The 22,891-nt window shown below is 40.8% G+C and overlaps 1 protein-coding gene across 6 annotated transcripts in view; it reads left to right on the top strand.

Annotated features, from left to right (window-relative positions):
* The window catches only part of LOC130596047 (core histone macro-H2A.2), a 30,422-nt gene that overhangs the window by 4,571 nt on the left and 2,960 nt on the right, over nt 1–22,891 (top strand). For 4 of the 6 annotated variants that reach the window (XM_057403299.1, XM_057403297.1, XM_057403298.1 and 1 more), the window contains exons 2-8: nt 1,704–1,935; nt 9,869–9,975; nt 11,384–11,581; nt 13,173–13,283; nt 14,654–14,753; nt 15,695–15,784; nt 17,769–17,943. In XM_057403299.1, coding sequence (XP_057259282.1) covers nt 1,764–1,935; nt 9,869–9,975; nt 11,384–11,581; nt 13,173–13,283; nt 14,654–14,753; nt 15,695–15,784; nt 17,769–17,943 — 953 coding nt within the window. In that variant the 5' untranslated portion in view covers nt 1,704–1,763. Of the gene's footprint in view, nt 1–1,577; nt 1,601–1,703; nt 1,936–9,868; nt 9,976–11,383; nt 11,582–13,172; nt 13,284–14,653; nt 14,754–15,694; nt 15,785–17,768; nt 17,944–22,891 lie in introns of those variants that run through there. The other 2 variants (XM_057403300.1, XR_008971450.1) reach the window with 2 other exon arrangements.

Below are 22,891 nucleotides of genomic sequence, written 5' to 3' on the forward strand. Positions count from 1 at the left end.
GGGCTGGAAGGAAGGAACCTCAAGAGACCACCTTGTACAGCCTCCATCCCCAGGCAGATCAAGGCCTGCCTGTGCCATTTCTGACATACATTCTGTAACTGGTTTAAAGTTGTCTTGGTAGGAGGATTCTGGCACCTCCCTGTCTGACCAGGCCCAGTGCTGTGCTTTCTTCCCTGCTGCACAGCTTTTCTAAGAGTCCTCTCTTCTGTCCCTTTCATAGGGAGCACTTACTCCCTCCACCTTTGAAGCAGAATCTCTAAAGACTATTATCACGTCTCCCTGCTTCTTTTCACCTTCCGATTGTTCTTACTGCCCTCCTTTGGATTCTCATTGCTGTGCATGCCTGAAGTGCGATATCTGGGGTTGGACACAGCTCCTCAGTTTAGTGCTGCCTGTCCTCTTGCTTGTACACCTTGATGCAAGATTTGCCTTTTCACAACAGCTCTTTCCACTTTCCCCTCTCTGCCCCCTCCCCTGCCCCCCCAGCCTGCTGGTCCTAATCAGTGGAGCTGCTTCCTAGTAATCACTCTCTGTCCTACACAACTGGTTTTTTCTTCTGCATCAGTGCAATTAATGGGTTGCTTGGGACTTTTTTCTACTTGTGTCTGTTTGAAGTGGCCATTGCCTTTAATCAGCACTTCCAAGTGGCAGTTCATGAGCTCTTTTACCACTGCTCATGATTCCAGGCTGGCAGTTCGCAGGAATGGGATGATGAGCAACATCAATTTTGAGGTGTCCGTGTCTGATAGGTTTGCTGGTATAATCTTTCCCAACTTCTGTTATCATGCCCAGATGATATATTGCATGCAGAAAGAAAACATTATCTGGCTGATGGACCAAGGACACACCAGGGTTTTATAGATCCCTGAGGCCTTGTGTTGATTTTATTTCCTTGATATCGTAAGTAAAACCAGTGTTCAAGTTAGGTTGTCTTAGTAACCAACCCTTGACTCTGGGTGTTATGGATGAGCTGGTTTCTGGGAATGTCTGGCTTCGTATGGGACAAGTGACACTCTTTGTATATGCATTTGATTTTAATAAGCAGGTTGAGAATGAAACACAGATTTCTGTGTGTTTCTTGGTTGAATGTTGATTGCTCCCAAGGGCTTGCAGTGATGTCAAACAACTTTTCTCTTTTGTTTTTCTCTATTTTTTAAGGCTATTTAAAATGCAAATTATGATAAAATTAGGGTAGGGTAAAAAAAAAAAAAGCAGGTAGGGTTTATCTTCTGTAAAGCAGTACAACTTTCTCTACTTGGAGGTGGCACCAGTGTCTGGTTTTCAGCTTTTTTAATGCTGTCCATTGTGCCAGTACTTCTCAGCTGTTTATGACTTGCTAAACTTGACAGTCAGAATGGAAGTCTGTCCTGGTGTGATTTGGTTTTGTTTTGGTATGGTTTTGTGTGTTGGTTTTTGTTTGGTTGTTTTGTTTTTGTTTTTTAAATTCATTTAATGTCCATATTATTTATTATTTTTTATACATATATATAATCCAAGCCGCTTTTCTGTGATATTGCTACCCTGAAAGAGCAGTAATCAAAAGTTACAGCAAATGTTCAAGTTATCCAGCTTTTAATGAATAATGCCTCAGCTTGAACAGGTATTGAGAATGGGTTTGGATTTTTTTCTTCTGGAAGAATGAGATAATGTTTAAAGCTGTTTTGCACATGCTGAACACCCTTCCTGTTTCTTTTGTCTTGCAGCTTTTGGATTGGAGCAAGGGGTTAAGAATCACCAGCAGTTGAAAAGCACAAAGCTGCAAGATGTCGGGCCGAAGTGGGAAGAAGAAAATATCCAAACTCTCACGCTCAAGCAGGGCAGGTGTCATTTTCCCTGTGGGGAGAATGATGCGCTACTTAAAGAAGGGAACATACAAGTACCGGATAGGTGTTGGAGCACCAGTTTACATGGCAGCCGTCATAGAGTACCTAGCAGGTAAACCAGGAACCTAATCCTGGAAATGCTGATCACACACAGAGAAGCCAGGGATATCCATGGAATGAGATACAATCGTGTTCAGCGCTTGTGAAACTCGGGCTCTGCAAGTGCAGCGCTGATTTGTTGAAATTCACTTCAAATGTTAAGATAAATATACTTCTTGAAGAGGCTGAGGATGGAAATTTTCTCCTTTAGAGGCACCATGCTTGGAAGGATTATTGTTTTTATTGCTTTGCAGAGTGATGAGTCACATCTAGGTAGTTTCCATCCAAGAGAAAACTGACATGAATTAGGCTTTTGATACACCTGAATACAACAAAAGAGCACAAACTCATCTTGTGTACCTGTTGTGCTTTTTAAGTGAGCAAACTTTGTTTCTCTGTTTGCATTTCTCCTTGCAGAACAGTGTTAAAGTGTTATGAAATATGGAGGTTGTTCATTTGGCTTGCCTAAGTATATAAAAAAAGTGTTTCAGGGTTTCCCTCCCTTTCTGGAATTTACCTCAGAAGAAGGGGCAGATGTCACATGGTGATACAATATACTGCAATATACTGTGATGTATATTGTAATATTTCACTGGCCTATGATTGTATCTGCTCTGTTTCTTATTTAATTGTGGAAAATAGCATCTTAGCCAATAGTTACAAAGCCCAGTGCAGAGAGGATTCTGGTTCAGGTTATTTAGGTGTTACAGATCAAGACTGAGGTGCATTAGAGAATCACTGAGGAGTCATGAGCCTGGATGAAGTTAGCCGGCAATATAACAGCATGCAGTCTTTATGTAAACATTTCTGTTTGGTTTTTTTTTTTTTTTTACACTTGAAAGCCTGTTCTTGTTACTGGACAATAAAAAGCACTCTTTTCTTTCAAAATCTGAAATAGTGATAATTTCACTATTAAAACTAAATTTCTGAGGATGCCTAATAGCATGTTATGGAAACATCCACGTTTCTGCTGATTAATTGCAGGATGATAATTGATTTTTTTTTTGTGAGGTTACTTCTGGAGTTGGAGTGAGAAAGTATTGCTTATGTGAAAGAAATGCAAACAAAATGTTTAAGGTTGCATTTATGTTCACATGCAGCTCCTTCAAGAGCTGAGTCCAGAAAACTAGCTGGTTTTAAAATAAAACAAAACACCACTGAAAAGCAGAATCAAAATCCAAGATGATGAGTGTTTCTCCCGCTCCTCTGATTTTATCGTTTTACTGTGTGAGAAAAAACATTGATATTAAGTTTATTTGATCATAGAGAAAGATTAGTTCTCAGTGATTTTGGAGAAGACATTTTACTTCATTAAGAACATACATACATTTGCACAATCCAGTTTCATACATTAAAAATGAATTCCAGTAACTGCAGAAGTCTCTTGGTGGAGCTGGTGCAGTTGTGCTGTACTGGGGAAGTCCTTGGCTTGCAGAACTTGCTGCAGTTTGCAACAGAGTGGTGCTCAGCTTGCAGAGTTTTCACCAGAGTGCTGCTCAGCAAGCATGATTCAGGAGGTGCAGGGACTTAGGGGGAAAGGTGGAGATGGAGGATTCATCTTGCAGCTCCCCTGTTCTACCACAGTGATTTTTTGATCTTGTTTTTGTTGATACACCTCTCTTATATTTTCTAGTGGTGGTTCAGACTTTTTCAGGAATGTCATAAATATGAACTTCTCTATAATAAGGTGTGTTTGCTTTACTTTATCATCAATTGTGGATCGGTTAGAAGTTATCTATAGACTTCGGGATGTCGGGGTATTGCAAGATGAAAGCCATGTTGCATGGGGTTTGGAAACTGCAGTAACTTCCATAACTGAGTAACATGCTGCAGAGTGACTCTGCTGCCCTTCAGTCTGTAGAGGAGTATTTTTTTTTTCTTTCCCCCTCCACAGGGATCCATAGCATTCAAAGGAGTTTCTAGTGTAAACATTTGGGGATACTTGTTCTGAGCTCTGGCAATTATTACAAGGTGTAATAATTGTCAACAGCACATCTAGTATGTGCAGCACTTTGGTACTGTAGACTGATTTACAGTCATCATTTTGTAACACATAGTGCAGCACTGTTTACCTATTACCTGAATTAGAACAATGTATATCTTGGCTTAATTTCTGGCTAGTAAGTGCGGTTTGAATTAAATCATTAATATGGTAAGGGCAGATTATGTGTGGGCCTACACTTTGTTTTAGAGAAAAAGAATGTGTAGTCAACCAGGAAAGCAAATTGCTAGATCTGTAGTCTGGGGGCCTGTGTAAATTGTAAGGGAATGCTGTTTTAAGCTGCTTGGCTCAGCAGAGCCCGATCTTGTCCCAACCCTGTATATGTTGTAATAGGATGGAGTCATGTTTCTGAACAAACACCTATTGCTTGTGGATAGTGGTCTTTCCAAACCAAAGCTTCTGTGCTCTACCCAGAGTTTTGTTTGAAAAGATTACAAAGGTGGATAGTTTAATTAAAAACCACTGTTGCAACATCAAACCCTCTATGTTTGTGTGAATGTAGTCTTTAGTTTTGTGAAGCCTTTAGAAACAAAATGTGCTTTTCAAGGCTGTTGTCAAAAGGGGTATTATATGCCAAATGGGTAACATTTATTAGCTTTATCTGATACTTCCTATTGCAGATTCCAGTTTTCTGTCACGGAGTTGCAACTATGAAATGGCTCCTCAGGCTGAAAGCCTGAGTACAGGAGAACTGCTTCAGCATAGACCTGGTAGGGTGGGAGTAAGGGCATCTGGTCCTGTAACTGTTTCACAAAGGCAGGTTAAACTGTATTTTTCTACTATGTTAACACATTACTGAGAACTTCTCTAAATGCCTGTGTGCTTGTCTGTGTTTGAGCAGAGACCTGATGCTTTACGAAAGGGGAATGGCAGTCTTTGCCATCTCAGAGAAATCTGCTCTCTTTGGCCAAGCTGTAACTTTGAAAAAGCACAGGTTGCTTATGCTCAGCAGAGACTTCTCTGATTTTAACAACTAAAATCTCCAAAGACTTGGTCCTCCCTGAGCACATTCCAGCCTCTCTCAGCACCTGGTGCTGCCCAGACTGTCTATTCATTGTGTCCTTAGAGTGACAGAGCATGCCTCAACCTTTCAGCACCAACATGTGACAGGATTGCTCATGGAACACACAGTGGCTGAGGGTGCTTCAGCCCATGGCTGCAGGTGCTCAGAAGAACTTTATCTCTCAGTGCTGTCCCTGGCTGATCCTGGTCACAGCACAGAGCAGGGAGTGGGCTTTCTGTGGTCTCAGTGGTCCTGGGCAGACAGGGGAGGAAGCTTTCTGATTTGAAGACAGAAGCCACACAGGTGGGTTGCAAGAGGGTCTGGAACTGACGGCAGGGAGTACATGAATAGAAAGGAGTTGAAGGAGAGGCTAATCCTACTTACTGTTCATGGGGTGGGAAGGGCAGGCTGGAATTAACTGAATAAGCAAACTAGGAGACTGGGAACAGGTTCCACACTGGTGCTAGAAGGAAACAGAACAGATCATAACCTGGGGAGATCATGACGATGGGAGAAGAATATTGATGCCGGAGACAGAGCCGTGAATGGAAAGGTGAACTGATGGCCAGTGGGAAGGTGTGTCTAAAAATCCTGACGGGATGCTGGAAGGTAAGTTGGAAAAGTAGGGCATAGGTGAAGGACTGAATGGAGAGCGTGCTGAAAATGAAGAACCTAGAAAGAAGATTGAGCCTGAGTATTACTACAACTAAGAAGAGTAGATAGGAGAAATTGAGACTGTCCAGGAAGGGCAACTGAGATAGAAGTTTCAGGTGTGGATTGTCAAGGAAAGGAGAATAGGCTATGGAGCTGGGAAAGCAAGTCATGACTGAGTGTATGAGGTTAGAAGGGTCAAACAGGACCAGAGCTGTCTGACTGCATACATCCAGGGCCTAGCATGGTCCAGCAGTTCTCATGTGAGCTATCAGCTGTGCATGTGGTCACTTGATGGCCCATAGTTGTGTTGCCATGAAGCACTGAGTCTTTTGACTAGCATCATCCAGTGGTGCATGTATGTCTTGAGCATCTTTATTCAGGATGCCACGTGGTTCAGACTGCCTCTTGGCTTATGTTAGAGTTCTTTGTCACAAGCCACTAGATGCCCATTTTTTCCCCTTGTGTGCAGAATTGGTTGTGGGAGCACCAAAGCCATTATCAATGCCAAATCTGGGCTTTGTCTTAGCAACCCCATTGTTAAAATGCCAACTATCACCACAATGTATCTCAAAAAGAGGTACTTTGACCTCAACTGATGAGGATGTGAGGAAGATCTTATCAGTGTTCTAAGGCTTTTTTTTTTTTTTTTTCAGAATCTCTCTATGCTGTTTTATATCTCAGGCTTGAAAATCATATTGCAAATGTGCAGTTTAATTCCTATCCAGAAGGTTGTGTTTGCTGGAACAGTGTTGGGCTCCACAGACTTCAGAGTTAAAACTCCATGAAAAATGGGCCTCAAACCCGTTGGATTTATGGACTTTGCAACAGATGCATGCCAGGCTATGCTCTGCATGTGCATGGGGCTAACTGCAGTCATCATCATCTAAATCAGACATCAACTGCATGTGTCCCATAATGCACCTTCCCAAAACGTAGGCAAAGAATGCAGATGGCTCTTGATTAGGAAGCAGAAGACATATGTATGGTGTGCTGGTCAGAGGAACTCATGGAAGGTGTCAGTGGTAAGCCATCTTCTCTAAATTAGGGCAGAACACACCACCAGCAAATACTTCCTACTTAAAAGGGCATCAACTGCTATACTCTTCTGTCTGTTGTGCGCATCTGCCATCAAGAGAAATCAAGCAAATACTTTTCCACTTGCAAATGGAGGACAAAGGACAAAATACCTTTGCTGTCTTTTCATAGCAAAGGTATTACTGGTAGATTTGTATGTGGTAGCATAACAGGAACCGTTTCAATTTAACCTGAAGGAGAAGTGGAAAACAACCTGTCTGCAATCTTTCCAGTTCTGCTATCGGTAGTTTGTGTGCACCTTTCTTATCAGTTCAGCTGAGTACTTCACAAAAGCAGGCAGAGCTAAGCTGAACAAATAGCTTTGGCCTGGCTAGGATGCTTTTAGTTCCCAGACACTGCCAAATCAGTTGATCCGTCAGCTAAAGAAACCTCTATTTTTTTTTTTCTGTATGTCACAGGATAACAAATTGTAATCTCATTCAGGTCATAGCTTGGCTGCTGCTTGGGATAGTTGGAATACAGTTATGCTCTTCCCTGGTCCCAGGTGCTTATCAATCAGGAGAAAGGCTCCTTTTAAAATACCATGTGTCGCATAGAGACAGTGAATAGTTCTGGGCATTACCCTGTTGACCAGCATTTGACGTCTGTCTGAGGCCCGGGTAAACTCTGGAGTTTATATGATGAGCTAGTTTGCTTGTAACCATCTGCATTTAAGATGTCTGAACTTGAAGTTATGCTTCCAGTGTGGAAGGCATTTTTCTGCATTTTGGATCTTGATGGAAGTAAGATTATTTTCAAATTTTATTTTAGTTTTTAATGCCTGCTGCTAAAAGCATATAAAGTAAAACCATGTCTGAGAATATCAAGATGCCTGATTTCAAGATAGCTTGATATATTACAGGACTTTATTGTAGGACCTATATTCTTATACATTCTCATATATGAGTGTAGCTAACCTCAGCTGGAGCTGCTTGAAATGTAAAGCAGTTTCCTTAGGAATCTGTTATTACCAGCAGAGGCTGTGAGAACTGAACCCTCCAGATTTGATGTTGAACTTTGCAAGTGCCATTTATTATTCTTAAGACTGTTAAGTCCCTGCCTCCAGTGTCAGAGAAGTATGCATATAAACAATCATTCGAGGGAAGTAAGGCAATTATTCACCTATGCAAACAATTGGCATCCTTTGATAAGTTATGGGTATATTCCACAATCTGCCATACATCATCTCTGCCTTGGATTCCCTTCTTTCTGGTGTCCTGTGGTAGATGGCTGGCATTTGAGTGTTCTGCGTTTTTTGCTCTTAACATTAGGCAGAGGACATTTGAGTGCACCATCAGGATGCTGCTGGCCAAAGGACTCAGAACCTGGGGGACTGGGGTGAGCACACAGGTAGCAGGATGTGTGTGTTTTTGGCACATCTGAAAGAACTTCAGTTACCGCACAGGTAAGTATGTGTTGCCTTTTTATTTCCCTGATGCAGTTTTCCTCTGCTATCAGCACACACCTGCAAAATCTACTGGAGAAGTCTGGGTCTCTTTTCTTGCTTTATGCTGGTCTGCACAATGGATGGCAATCTGTGCCTGTTGTCTGCTGCTGTATTAGCTCCACTGGCAGAGGTCTGGGAAAAGGGTCTGAAGCTTCCAGCCCCACAGCCCCGCTGGGGTGAATATGGCTGGCTTATGCAGGATTTCTGTTCAGTCTCCTTTGAAGTCCAAGTCGGATGCTTCAGAGTTATGAAATGCTAGAGCTGAGGTTGCTGCCCTAACTTTTAATGTAGGCAGAGCATGTGTTTGTGGTGTGATACACTTTCTGACTGCCCGATCACACACTGCAGTGCCCTTGCTATCATAACCACAGTTCTGTTATTTTGTAACATTTAAATGCTTGTCTTTGCAAATTTGATAATGTTTCTTGGAAATTTGGCATGAATAATTATTCAAATTTTCAACAGACTCTGGCTGTTTCTTAAATAATTCACCACGAATATGCACATGATTTTAAAAAATGGCTTTTATATCTTCATTCAGTTAAATATGTATGCTGTGTAGTAGTGAAAACTGGATGACAAGTATGTACTTTTGTCATTCTAACTGAATGAAATTTAAAGCTTGTATGAATTGAGAGCTAAACCTCATAGTGAATCCTTTGAATTTTAGCCAGAGAGCATTATGTAGATTTCAGCTAGATTTTTCATTAAAGTTCTTTTTAAGAATAGGTACAGTTCTTTATTTAGCTTATAAAAAGGAGTGAGATATCATTAAAAAGACACTGATGGGCTGTAGTTTTCTTATCCCTGTTATGTAAATACAAACCCCCAAAAAACAGAGGACAGGGACACTGGATACTTTTAAAATGAAAGAACGTGTGAATAATATTTTTATGATTATTTGGAGCAAAACATTCGCTTCTCCTCCCTTCTCAATGTTTCAGTAGAGTTCTTACATGAGAAATAACTTCTGAGTAGGAGCCAGACTATGTAAGTTAATGATTATACTGCTACAGATCAAATAAACTCGGAAAGATGTGTCTGTGTTTCCTCTATAACAATTAGAAAAAGCTCAGTGACTGTAATCACAGAATAAATATTACTGCAGATGCAGAGAAAATACTTTTGAAGTTACTTCCTGTTCCCAGAGGTGTAGAAGAAACTTTCTACCAGTACTTCATGTTCTGAAGCTTTTACGTTGTCTCTGCTTGCATCTAAGTTGAACCTCTTATATCTTGTTCTGAAATGAAGTTTCTCACAGATTTTCAATGCCCTTTAATGCAGAATAGCAGCATTGCCTGGCTGGTTTGTTGGCTTTCCAAGTGCTTTTTTAAATGCACCTCAGCCTTTGTCTTACCTGGTCCTGAGAATCCTTGCTGTTTTGTCAGAACTGTCTGTACTAGGTTTGGGGTTTCATTGCATGCTTTACTCTTTTATTGTTTACAGTCTATTGCTCAGTTGTGGACTGCTGATGTACATTTTTATAGGGTGATTTTTTTCTAACTTGGCACTTGTAAAAAGTTCTGTGACCTTAGCATATTTTCTGCTAGCTATCCTTTAGGGAATTAGGAAGGACAAATGATTTTACATCAATTTACAAATATAGGGAGTGTGGTTTGGTCTCTGCCTTTCTGTAGCAAAGACCATTTAAAACAAGAAACACCCCTGCAAAGGCAAATGGGTATGAAGAAGGAATGTAAAATGTGTATACAAGGTGTACATAAACTGCATTTTTCTTACTTATTTTTATCTCAATGTGTTTTCAGCTGAAATTCTAGAATTAGCAGGAAATGCAGCACGAGACAACAAGAAAGGAAGAATTGCCCCCAGACACATCCTCCTGGCAGTTGCAAATGATGAGGAACTGAATCAGGTATCCATTTACTTTTCAGTGCTGTGGCATGAATGAAGCTAGTATCATGGAAATTTAGAAACAGTTTAGTCTGACACATGAATAAGAACACAATTATTGTAGCAGAAGACAACAAGATTGTGCCTACCTCAATAAAAGCAGAAAAAAAAAGGTTTTCTGATATCTCATCTTAAATTCTCTGATATAGATTTTGCTTCTTTTGTAGTCTGTGAGTCCTGCTGAAGTGGGTGAACTTGAGGCTTCATTTTTTCCTCTGGGAGATTAAATACTTAAAGAAAATGTGCCATATGGAAGACCTTTTCTCAAAAGTTGTAGAAATGTGTGTTTTATGTTGGCTGAGAGGCCCATCTTGGGTAGAGATCTGGCTCACTCACTCACTATTGCTCCCTCCAGGGCTGACTCCCTGTCTGTATGCCCAAGCCCCATTAGCAACCAGACTGTGGTTTACAGTGCTGACTCTGCAGATCACTTCTGCTGAACTTAACAGAAGAGAAATCATGGCATGGGCTGTGAATTGCAGCATTCAGGGATGCTGGAAAGGTTCCATCAGCATCAGAGTATGTCTTCTTGTTTGGCCTCATGTGAAGATGTATGACATCATTCACACCTAAAAATTTCCTGCACTTTATCTGACTGCTCTAAATAATGAAAATATGGTGCCCATGAAGTCATCTAGCCCTGTTCCCAGTCAGAGGGACTGAAAAGTCAAAACAAAGGCCAAGAAAGAGGGAAAAGCATGCGAATACTACTAGCCTACTCCCTGCTCTGTGGCACTGGTCACTGGCCTCTAAACTGGGGGCTAGATCAAGTGGTGTCCATTAGGAGTTAGCCAGACTTTATCCACTACGTAATATCATAGCCCATTCCTGTTGTTCACCTTTGCAAAGCAGGTTCTTGAGACTCATGCTTGCTTTCACTGAATGTTTTCCTACCAAAGGGATTTACAACCAGTCCTTTGGGCAGGACTGGGGTGCAAACATGGCTTTTGGGGATTTTTTTGTTTGTTTGGTGGGGTTTGTTTTTTGTGTTTTGGTTTGTTTGGTTGGTTGTTTTTTTGTGGTTTTTTTTTTTTTGTGTGGTTTTTCTTTTTTGTTGTTTTTTTTTTTTAAGTAGCCTGCAGGCACTTATCTTCCCTTACCCTCACTCACTGTGTGTGAGGAACTGGACAGGTACGCAGAAAGACTAGCAGGGGAAGAGAGACCAGTGAAGTAATGGAGTTCTCAGTGATGTCCTGAGAAAAACCCTTAATGGTTTTTGTTTGTTTGTTTTATTCATGATAAAGGGGCAAGGTGCAATGCTGTAGAAGTGTGGGGTCTACTTGCGTTTGTGTAATGTAGTCAGCAAAAATAGCTTGAATGCCAACTAAGAGAATCTGTAATGTGCTTCTTTACACTGCTTCTCCTTGCAGTTGCTCAAAGGTGTGACTATTGCAAGTGGAGGTGTCCTGCCCAGAATTCAGCCAGAGCTTCTAGCCAAGAAACGGGGTGCCAAAGGCAAATCTGAGACCATCCTTTCACCTGCTCCTGAGAAGAAGGGAAGGAAAACGATGGTGAACAAAAAGAGTGGGAAGAAGGCAAAATCTACCAAGGCCCGGACACCCAAAAAGGTAAGCATGAGGCAGATGTGGGATTTCAGAGGTGTGGGAGAGGAAGTGGATCAAAAGATTATTAGGAGGAATAAATTAGTGCTTCAGCATTGTTTGGAACAGCTAGAAATGGGAGGTAGGAGTTAGGAGTTGATAATAGACACAACAGGGTTATTTTTCCTCTAAATTTTAGAAATTAAAGGCAAACACAGTATTTTAATCAATTTTCATAACAAAAGTTTTTAAAACTTTGAGGGAACTTTTTAGATTTTTACATGTCACCCTTTGCAGTACTTTCTTGATAACAGTTTAGAATCTTTTCATCTCCACACTGTGTGGCAGTGAACTCTAGAGTTTAAACAAAGGAAGCTGTATTTTAAAACATTTTCTACTTGAGACTTGTCACACCTTCAGCCTTGTACAATTACTGGGTTGCTGTTGAAGATTTTTCAGTATCCAGAGAGCTTGTCTCAACATGGTACATAAATGTCATTTTGACAAGCTTTTTGATTCATGTGTTCTTAGGTGTGCTGTTTTTAATGTTGTTTTAAAAGAGTTGCAAGAAGAAATTAATCAGAACTTGGCCACTGCACCTTCCCTTACAATTGCTAATCCTCTGTCACCATACAAATTGGTTTAATTTGGTAAAGCAGTAATCAGATCAGTGCTCCAGTGCCTGCATCTTAAAACACTACGGTTTTAATTAGGTAGGACTAAATGATATTAAGCTTTGACCTAAGATTTTCAAACTTGTGTTAAGCATATCTTTCTGGATGCCTCTAGGCTTTAATACATTTCCATGGCTAAGAATATCCAGAAACAACTTTTAAAAAGGAAACAGAGTTGCTTAATAGGATGCGCCTGTCTATTGATCTCAGCTACCACCTTACTTGAATTGTGCACACACACGATTGGGAATTTGTTAAGAAGAGTTAGCTTCCTAACATACCTTAAAGCAAATACTGAGAGACATGTGATGTTTCTGCAGTCCTGGTAGAAGCAGATTTGTTACTCCTGGAGCCAGCCTGCATGAAGGGGTATGTCCCACAAATGGGATTTTGCATTCAAAGTTCTTCTTAGTTATTTTGTTTTGTCATTCTTGTCATGCTTGTATGTAGGTATGATGGCTTGCTCCTGTCAATATGGATTCAGATCTGTGATTTATTAGCTGAAACTTATGGGGGTTTTAGATCATGATGCTATTTTTTTCCCTTCAGATCGGACCATTTGAGTGGGTTACTAAATTACCAAGTTTGATTTAGTACAAGCTCTGCTCTGTTAGCATTAAAAATAAACCAGCACACCTCCACCCATGAATAAGACCTTAATTGTTAATAAAACTGCAGATGGATGTGGACGCACTGACTCTTAATGCGACTACAAATATATGTAATGCCTCAGATGAGCAACTGATGTTTTAGCATTATATAAACAGGAAAGACCTGTTGTTACATAGTCTTTGGAGATTAAAAGGCTGTAAATAATATATTGATCCAAAAAGATGAGATGTATAGTAACTGATAAAATCTATCAATTTCTGAATAACGGTAAAATGTTGATTTTTATTATTTTTTCCCTTTGAGAGTTCTTGTTTTTTAATTCCTTCAAACAGAATAAACAGAAGGACAATGAAAAAGAAGGAGCTTCAAATTCAACATCTGAAGATGGACCCGGGGATGGCTTCACTATCTTGTCCTCCAAGAGTCTTGTGCCAGGACAAAAGGTAATACAAAGTTATAACAGATTTTGATCATAGCAATGGAGCCTAGCATAAATGGAAGTATGGTTTTGATATAACACCAGTACAAAACTTCTAGATTCTCCCTTAGCGGTCCCAAATTTATTATTTATAAAAGAGTATTTCTGGGCCAGGTCGCAGGATCACCCAGAGCTTCCACATGTTGGTTTGTGCCAGAAGCCTAGGAGCTCCATCTGAAAGTGGGCTGTGGGGTGCTACTCTCTCAAATTGATGTTAAAATTGAGAACCTCACCAGAGCTGCAGGGCATGCCTACTTCTCCATCTCAGCATAGACAGGGACTCCTTACTTAGTCAGAATTACAAAACTGCCCCACCAAAACGCCTGCATGTCGTTGGTGTCCAGCCTACTGTATGTCCCTTTGTTTTGTTTGGTTTTTCCTCTGTTCTCATGAAGAAGAAGAGGGATTTTTGCCTTCTTTAGTTTTTGGACCCTCTGAATGAAACTGGAGCTTTTCTTACAGATTTAACTATGGAGGTATAGTCAAGATTTTTTAAGCCCCCTCTACTGATGTCTACACTATTGTATGAAGCAGAGCTTATGGGATCAGGTGGACTTAATTCTTTTGCTGAAGCAGTGGTCTAGAATGTGCCAGACACATACTAAATCCAGAAGATTGCTAAAAGCAGTTATCTGGCCAGGTAGACAAAGCTTGGATCTCCTCTGTTCAGTTCTGTCTTAAGTTCCTCTAAAATCTGTGTACGTTCTTCTCTAAAATGGGCAGTGCTTATTGTGCTGGTTAGGATTTAAATACTGCAGTGTACTTTGGAAGAAGTGAGGTGTGCTGGGCACATGTTTAGCAGCTGTAAAGTCTTATTCATTATTTTTATCAGTTGCTATACCCACATGCTTGGGTGGGTAAAGCATTCCTTGTTTATACCAGGAACTGAAAGGGTAATTAATTACTTGGGTTGCAAAGCCATTATAGATCAGGATAGTGGTCAGACCTTCTTCTGAGCCCCCAACAGTAGTTTACTGGGGGCAAATGTTTTGATAGGAGAAAAGCTTTTTAATATTACTTTTTTTTTTCTTGAAGCAAAAGCATTTCCAGAGTTCCCCTTTTCTTTCCAAAGTGTGAGGCTACAGCATGAATTTTTCTAGCAGTTGCTTCTTCTGGATGCCCTCCTATGCTCCTCCTGTGGGCATATTGCAAAATACTCTAAGTGGTGTAAAAATTAATTAATTAATGGCTAAAAATCAGAATCAGACATACCACGATAAAACTACTGATCTCTGAAAGACTGTATCCAGCCTTCTTTCATTTTAGTGTTTTTGTATGAAAATGATTTCACGCTAACATTACTTTTGTTTTTTACTCCCCTGTATTATTTTACAGCTTTCTTTGACACAGAGTGACATCAGCCATATTGGCTCCATGAAAGTAGAAGGCATTGTTCACCCTACAACTGCTGAAATAGACCTCAAGGAGGAAATAGGTGAGGCTTTGCTACAAGCAGAAAAAACAGATCTAGAGTTGGAACAGTAGCTGGTCTACTAGCTGCCTGCTGAGATCCCATCCTGTTTCATCTGAGTCTTCCCAGGCCATAAAATATCACTTACAACACTTCTGAAAATCAGGCTGGATCTGACTAGGTATAACAGGCTAATCACTAATTTATCTATTTTTAATGATGCCTTACAGCAATCAAAACACAGATAATTTGTTGAAGCACATGAGCAGCAAAGGTGTAAATAATAATTATCGTGGTCTTTATTGGATTATTTTTACATTTGCCTCTGAAAAATCCATGTCAAAAATTAGATACTAATAACACTTCTAATTATGTGTTTCATTGTAGGATTTTACATACTTTAGAAATACTTGTGCACAAAACCTCATACTGCTCATGTGAAATAATGAAATACTATTACTGTTGGTATACAAATACAGAAATTGAAGCAATTGGGAGTAAAAAGGATGTTCAGTGAGTTGCAGAGAGAGGCACAGAATCTAGTAGCAGGCTTTTGGAACAGTGTTTCATACAGTCAGTCATCAAGACATTCAGTGGCATTCCAGTTGTGTTTATTTCAGAAAGTAGTAGGGTGTGTATGTTGAGTTGATTTTGGAGGCTCAAAATCTGAGTCCTGAAAAACCCTTTCTTCACTGTTTTAGCCATAAGTCAGAGTAAGATAGTCTTCTTACAGATAATCATATTAAAGTGATTTCCAGTAATAACATACAGGGGTTTTCAAAACCAGTAAAAAGTAAACTTCATCTATGGCTGGATAGAGTGGTAAGTATAAATAACAGCTGCTGTTATTATAGCTGCAGAGGGAAACAGGATAATGTGTGTGCAGTGTTCTTCTTTTAAATAGAGTTGTTTTTTTTTCACTTCGATACTTTGAAGCCAAGGCCTTTTGCTCTGTGTCCTTGCAGGCAAGGCATTGGAAAAGGCTGGAGGGAAGGAGTTTTTAGAAACAGTGAAAGAGCTTCGCAAATCTCAAGGACCTTTGGAAGTTGCTGAAGGTAAAAAGAAACAGTACTTTTCTCTTTTGGAAACAGCTTATTTCACATGTTCTTTTGTCTGGATGTTCTGATCTGTCCTTGATTATATATGTGCTTTTGCTTATGTGATGTAAATATTTCTGTTTCGAAGCTCTTGCTGATCGGGACAGCCTGCCTGGGGGGAGGAGAGAGTTGGATTCCTGTGTCCTGTGCAGATTTTGTCTTTGGGCTTCTGGGTGCTACCATAAGTTACAGCAGATTGATTATTTTATCTTAGGCAGTTTCTGTCTGTGGGAGTCCAAAATTTAAGGAAAACTTGTGCTGCCACTCACGTGCCATCTTTCCTTTCCTGTTCATGCTGCATTCTGTAGTGACAATCAGAAATGGCTCTCAGTCTAATAGACGAGGTATAAGAACAGCGGTAGTTTATAAATTACTTTGCTTTATGCATATTTGATTATAATCCAAATAATTACCTTACTTCGAAAACAAAGATGTGACATGATCTTTGAATCTGGCATGGTTTTTGTAAGAGCAATTGCAGTACTTCTCCCAGGCACTACAGCTACATTACAGAAATACAAATTACCAAAGAACTCCCTTCAAAATATTTAACACATCTTTAGCAGTGCATCATTTGGGACTTGAGATTGTACACCTTCCTCCTTTCCTTTGTGGACAAATCAAAGCAGTTAAAACAAAATAAAGGTGTTGAAGGTGGCTGGAAGGCAGGTGAAACAAGTTACAGTGTATCTTCTAGTGCCTTATTTGGCTTGCTATCTCAATATTCAAGAAACTAAATGCTTTAAATAGTGTAGTTTTGGAAATTTCCTAAGTGAGTAGCCTAGTTTTATAGTCTCAAATGACAGGGAAATTTTTGTACAAGATGTTTTGTTTCACTTTTGCATTCAACGTCGAAGTAAACTGCTTTTCTCTGTCAAAATCACTACCTAACTGGGTAATAGATTCCTGTTATGCTATTAAGGCAGTCCCAGGAAGGAAGATAATCTTAGTTTAATAGATAGGAAAATGTAACAAAATGCAGTGCTTGAGAGAATACTGTATTTGAAATCATCCCTTCTGTTTTGGGGGGCAAGTGATAATAAATGGTTGTTAATCACTGCAGGTCTGCTGCAAACACTTGAGCTCCAGTCAGTGGGCTTGAATTCAAGTGCTGCTCACAGGATACCTGTGTTTTCAGTCAATTTGCTTCTTATTAGTAAAGGCCTGATGTTTCTCTTTGGTTGAAATTTCAGTAGCACAGTGAAGCATTCGACAGAATTCCTCTGTGCCTGCCACAGAATTCCTGTGTGATGGTGGACAAGTGAACAAATCCAAGTTTTTCATCCTTAGACTCTAATTACACAGCTAATTTTGGGGTGTTTAACCTGGGATTCCCAAGACCTACATTTCCAGAAGTGCTAATGGTCACAATTGCAACAAAAGCAAACTGATATTAGGCTTTCTGAAAAATTAATCTAGCTTCCTAATTGGTCGTAACTCATGGAGACTTTCAGCAAACATCTTTGATTTTTCATGTTGTTGTCTGAAATTACCCAACTGTGAAGTGGGTCTGAGTATTACTTCCTAACACTCTGGAGCTGTAATGCTGATGCAGGTATTTGTTAAAAGCATTCAGATAAGGGTGTGACAGCACTGCAGAAATGCCTACTGGGGGATCCGTGTTACCATGTTCAGTGCAAGGTTTTGATACATTGCATAAAGCAAAATCCAGAGGTCATGCTTAATGAGAAAGCTAAAAAATATTAACTGTGTGTTAACCAAATGAACCCTGTGTTCTTTGGTCTCCAAAGAAATAATAAGTGATCACAAAAGTAATAATGAGACAGTCACATTATGATTACAAGTGAGCCATTGTGGCATATTTTAATTCCTAATGTATTTCTTTGGAGAATTGATGTAATTAGGAAAGTATGTTGGATTGAGAGGTCATTGCAGGGTGGTTTCTATTCAAAACTAAATGTTATATTTTCATTTGTGTTAGCTGCACTTACTCAGTCTAGCGGCCTAGCGGCAAAGTTTGTCATCCACTGTCACATCCCACAGTGGGGCTCAGACAAGTGTGAAGAGCAGCTTGAAGAGTCTGTAAAGAACTGCTTAACAGCCGCAGAAGACAAGAAGTTGAAGTCCGTGGCTTTCCCCCCGTTTCCCAGTGGCAGGTATGACTCTTTCTGCATAGGAGGATTCTGTATCAGGTAGTAATGGTATAATTCACTGTCAGAGCTGCTGCTGTGATGGAGAGGTACCCTCTGGTCTGTGGCCTCCAGAGAGGGCTGTTTGCAGGTTGCTGTCTGACACCATACTTCTCCAGATTAGAGGAGCTTGAAGTGCAGTGTTTGCAAGGAATGACCATAAAGCCTTTATAGAAATTAGCTAACGCACAGGAGAGCTGGGTGGACTTGCTGTGTTTTCTATTGTTGGGCAGTAATTTTCATTCTTCTACTATGTTCCTTCATTTTGCTGTGGGGAATCTTACTAAAACTACATTTGTACTGGGAAGTTTACATCAGCATAATACTGAAGGCAAATAACAGTGATGCAGCCTGTGCTAGGTAAATGTGGGGTGTTCACTTAAGTCATCCTAAGGATATATATTAAACAGACTAGTCATACAAGGTGTTTTCTTCACAAAGAAAATCTTCTCTTTGAGAAAATGTTTCTCAAATATAGTTCTGCTTTAAAAAGTGAACTATGAAACCAGCTATGAAATTACACATTTCTTTCTCAGTAACTAGCAAATAAAATGTGCTTGACTAAGAAATCCAAAGCATTTATTTATTTATTTATTTTAAGCTGACACTTTGTGATCAGAGACCAAGCAAGATTAACAAGAAAACTTACACAAGCCCTGCTAGCTGCAGAATTTGTAATTTCATAGTGTAGTTCACACACTTATATTTAATTTGAAATGTAACTACTGATTTTGTTAGTAATGCCCAAAGATTAGAGTACGTAGTATAGTGCAGTTGTGTTGGCCCTGTAATGAATCAAATGAAAGTAAAACTGCATTTTGACCAGTGAAATCACCACACATCACTGAATACACATGAGGTGAAAATGCAATTTTTACAGAGATATTTTACAAGTTATAATAATATTTTTATGGATCGGGATAAAAGAGTAAATAGAGAGGCAGTGCAATTTTTAATGTTTTTTCTTCCTTCATACACATATTTTGTTTATAATGTTATAGAATCATAGAATCATAGAATTGTTAGGGTTGGAAAGGACCTTAAGATCATCTAGTTTCAGCCCCCCTTCCGTGGGCAGGGACACCTTACACTAAATCATATCACCCAAGGCCTTGTCCAACCTGGCCTTGAACACTGCCAGGGATGGAGCATTCACAACCTCCCTGGGCAACCTGTTCCAGTGCCTCACCACCCTTACAGGAAAGAATTTCCTTCTTACATCCAACCTAAACTTCCCCTGTTTAAGTTTTAACCCATTACCCCTTGTACTGTCACTACAGTCCCTAATGAAGAGTCCCTCCCCAGCATCCCTATAGGCCCCCTTCAGATACTGGAAGGCTGCTATGAGGTCTCCATGCGGCCTTCTCTTCTCCAGGCTGAACAGCCCCAACTTCCTCAGCCTGTCTTCATACGGGAGGTGCTCCAGTCCCCTGATCATCCTCGTGGCCCTCCTCTGGACTTGTTCCAACAGTTCCACGTCCTTTTTATGTTGAGGACACCAGAACTGCACACAATACTCCAGGCGCGGTCTCACAGGAGCAGAGTAGAGGGGCAGGATCACCTGCTGGTCACGCTCCTTTTGATGCAGCCCAGGATACGGTTGGCTTTCTGGGCTGCAAGCACACACTGAAGCCAGCTCATGTTCATTTTCTCATCAACCAACACCCCCAAGTCCTTCTCCGCAGGGCTGCTCTGAATCTCTTCTCTGCCCAACCTGTAGCTGTGCCTGGGATTGCTCCGACCCAGGTGTAGGACCTCGCACTTGGCATGGTTAAACCTCATGAGGTTGGCATTAGCCCACCTCACAAGTGTGTCAGGGTCCCTCTGGATGGCATTCCTTCCCTCCAGGGTATCAACCGAACCACACAGCTTGGTGTCATCGGCAAACTTGCTGAGGGTGCACTCAATCCCACTGTCCATGTCAGCGACGAAGATGTTAAACAAGACCGGTCCCAACACCGATCCCTGAGGGACGCCACTCATTACCGGTCACCAGCTGGACATTGAGCCATTGACCACAACTCTTTGTGTGCGGCCATCCAGCCAGTTCTTTATTCACCAGGTGGTCCATCCATCAAATTGATGTCGCTCCAATTTAGAGACAAGGATGTCATGTGGGACAGTGTCGAATGCTTTGCACAAGTCCAGGTAGATGACTTCATCTGCTCTGCCCCTGTCCATCAGTTCTGTAGCCCCATCATAGAAGGCCATCAAATTGGTCAGGCAGGATTTCCCCTTAGTGAAGCCGTGCTGGCTGTCACCAAGCACCTTGTTGATTTTCATGTGCCTTAGCATGCCATCCAGGAGAATCTGCTCCAAGATTTTGCCAGGCACAGAGGTGACACTGACTGGTCTGTAATTCCCTGGCTCATCCATTTTCCCCTTCTTGAAAATGGGGGTTATATTTCCCTTTTTCCAGTGATCGGCAACTTCACCTGACTGCCATCATTTCTCAAATACAATGGCCAGCAGCTTCGCAACCTCATTTGCCAGCTCCTTCAGGACCCGCAGATGGATTTCATCAGGACCCATGGACTTGTGCACATTCAGATTTTTAAGATGGTCTCTCCTACAGTGGGCCCAAGGTCTTCATTCTCGCAGCCCCTGCATCTGCCTTTCAAGACTTGGGTGGTCTGGTGAGAACCTTTGCCAGTGAAGACTGAGGCAAAGAAGTCATTCAGAACCTCAGCCTTCTCCAAATCCTGTGTAGCCAGTTCTCCTGAGAGCTTCCTGAGGGGGCCTACATTCTCCCTAGTCTGTTTTTTATTTGCTATGTACCTATAGAACCCCTTCCTGTTATCTTTAATACCTCTAGCTAAGTTTAATTCTAACTGGGCCTTAGCTTTCCTAACCTGGTCCCTAGCTTCCCGGACATCCCTGTACTCTTCCCATGCCACCTGTCCTTGCTTCCACTTATTATAAGCCTCTTTTTTCAATTGAATTTTCCTCAGGAGCTCCTTATCCATCCAAGGAGGTCTCCTGGCCCTCCTGCTGCACTTCCTTCTGGTTGGGATGCAACACTCCTGAGCTTGCAGCAGGTGATCCTTGAATATCAACCAAGAGTCTTGGGCCCCTCTGCCCTCTAGGGCTGTATCCCATGGAACCTTACTAAGCAGGTTCCTGAAGAGGCCAAAGTCTGCTCTCTTGAAGTCCAGGGCAGTGAGCTTGCTGCATGCTCTCCTCACTGTCCTGAGGATCTCAAATTCGAGCATCTCATGATCGCTGCAACCAAGGCTGCCCTGGAGAGTCACATTTCCAACGAGCCCTTCCCTGTTGGTGAGCATGAGGTCAAGCATGGCACTTCTCCTTGTCGGCTCCTCTGTTACTTGCAGAAGGAAGTTGCCTTCTACACAATCGAGGAACCTCCTGGATAAAGCAAAATGTGATAAATGGTTTTACAGCTCTTTAATAATAAAGCAGCTTTCAAAACTGATCTATAGTTTTAAATGCCACTAGAAATAGTCTGTATGGATCTCATGTCTCCTATGAGCAATATCTAAGAATAATCCATTAGTCTTAGCACAGATCCTTGTGCTGCTTAGTTCTATTTCACTCTCTGTTGCTCTTACAATTACTCCTGCTAACTGAAAATAGAGTAAGTCTTACCAAGTGCTGTTGGTTTACACTTTATCAAAGAACCTTAAAGTTGTCTGAAAAAAAGGCAGTTTTTCAAATAATATTTAATGGTTTTGCTGTCATGTTATTCCACCTACATGTCTGCACAAGAAATCGGAATCACAAAATGCTGGTTTTGTTGGGATACTTGATTTTGCCAGGAGTTTTCACCTTTATGATCTTGTCAGTTAAAAAGTAGAGAAATGCAGTTTAGATGAAATTACTTGTGCTGTGAAGCAGATATAAGTTAACTGAAAAACATGTTCAAAAAGTCCTTTTTGGTAGCTTGATAACTTGCTGCCAGAGAGGCATACCAGCTGGGCTGGTGCAGATGCTGTCCAGAGACTACAAACAGGAAAATATGTTTGCTAGTACTCATTTGGATTACACTGAATATGGATAAGGCAGTTATTGTTGACTAGTTTACAAGCTATTTTTTGGATGGTTTTTAATATATATATATCTATATACACACACAAGTATGATAAGTATGTGAAATCACTAGCATAAAAATGAGTTAGAAGTAAGTGGTACTAACCTTAGAAAAGAAAAAAAAACAAATGCACATGACAGTGGTGAAAAACACTGCAAAGGCTTCTCTGGATGCTATTAAAAGCAATGCCATAATTTTTTAAGTGTAAGGATTGTTAGGCACTGGGATGGCTTATCCGTATATTCTGATGTAGACCCATCGCTGAAGATCTTTAAGTATAGGTTGGACAAACTTTTTTCAGGATCAGAAAAGTTATGTGTAATCCTGCCTCAGAGGAAGGACACAGGCTAGGTTGTGCTGGCCAATTTTTTTGGGCATGGATCTAACTTAATCTGGAGCATTATCATGCAGTAGACTCTAAACAGGAGGCATTAAACTCAAGAACAGCCAGCAGAGTTATACCCAAAGACCTGTCTGAAACCTCAGCTGTGTCTTAACTCACCTTCAGACAATTCAGTATGTCCCAGTAAAGTCTCATCCAGGCCCTTCAAGGTACGTGGCTTCCTACATGCTCATGTAGCAAGCGCTGCATTGACACTCTTCAGTGTTGTACAGAATCAGCAAAACTATTACAAGTGTTGTCAGGCAGCAGAGAAACTTCAGCAGGTGATGCAGGAGTGTGTCCTTCTCTCCAGATGTCAGTGACCCACATGGATCACTTCAGGAAGTAATGCTTTCTAACTCAATAAATTTGTTTAAGTGTTAGACAGGAAGAACAATGTGGAGACCTTCCTAAGTGTGAGCATACTGTAAGGCAGAGTATTTCATTAGACGAGCATCAAGTCCAAACTGTAGAACAGTTCTTGA

Source organism: Pezoporus wallicus, unplaced genomic scaffold (assembly GCF_028554395.1).
Source record: "Pezoporus wallicus isolate ANWC-B61680 ecotype Strahan unplaced genomic scaffold, APGP_CSIRO_Pwel_v1 contig_4264, whole genome shotgun sequence".
NCBI lineage: Eukaryota > Metazoa > Chordata > Aves > Psittaciformes > Psittacidae > Pezoporus > Pezoporus wallicus.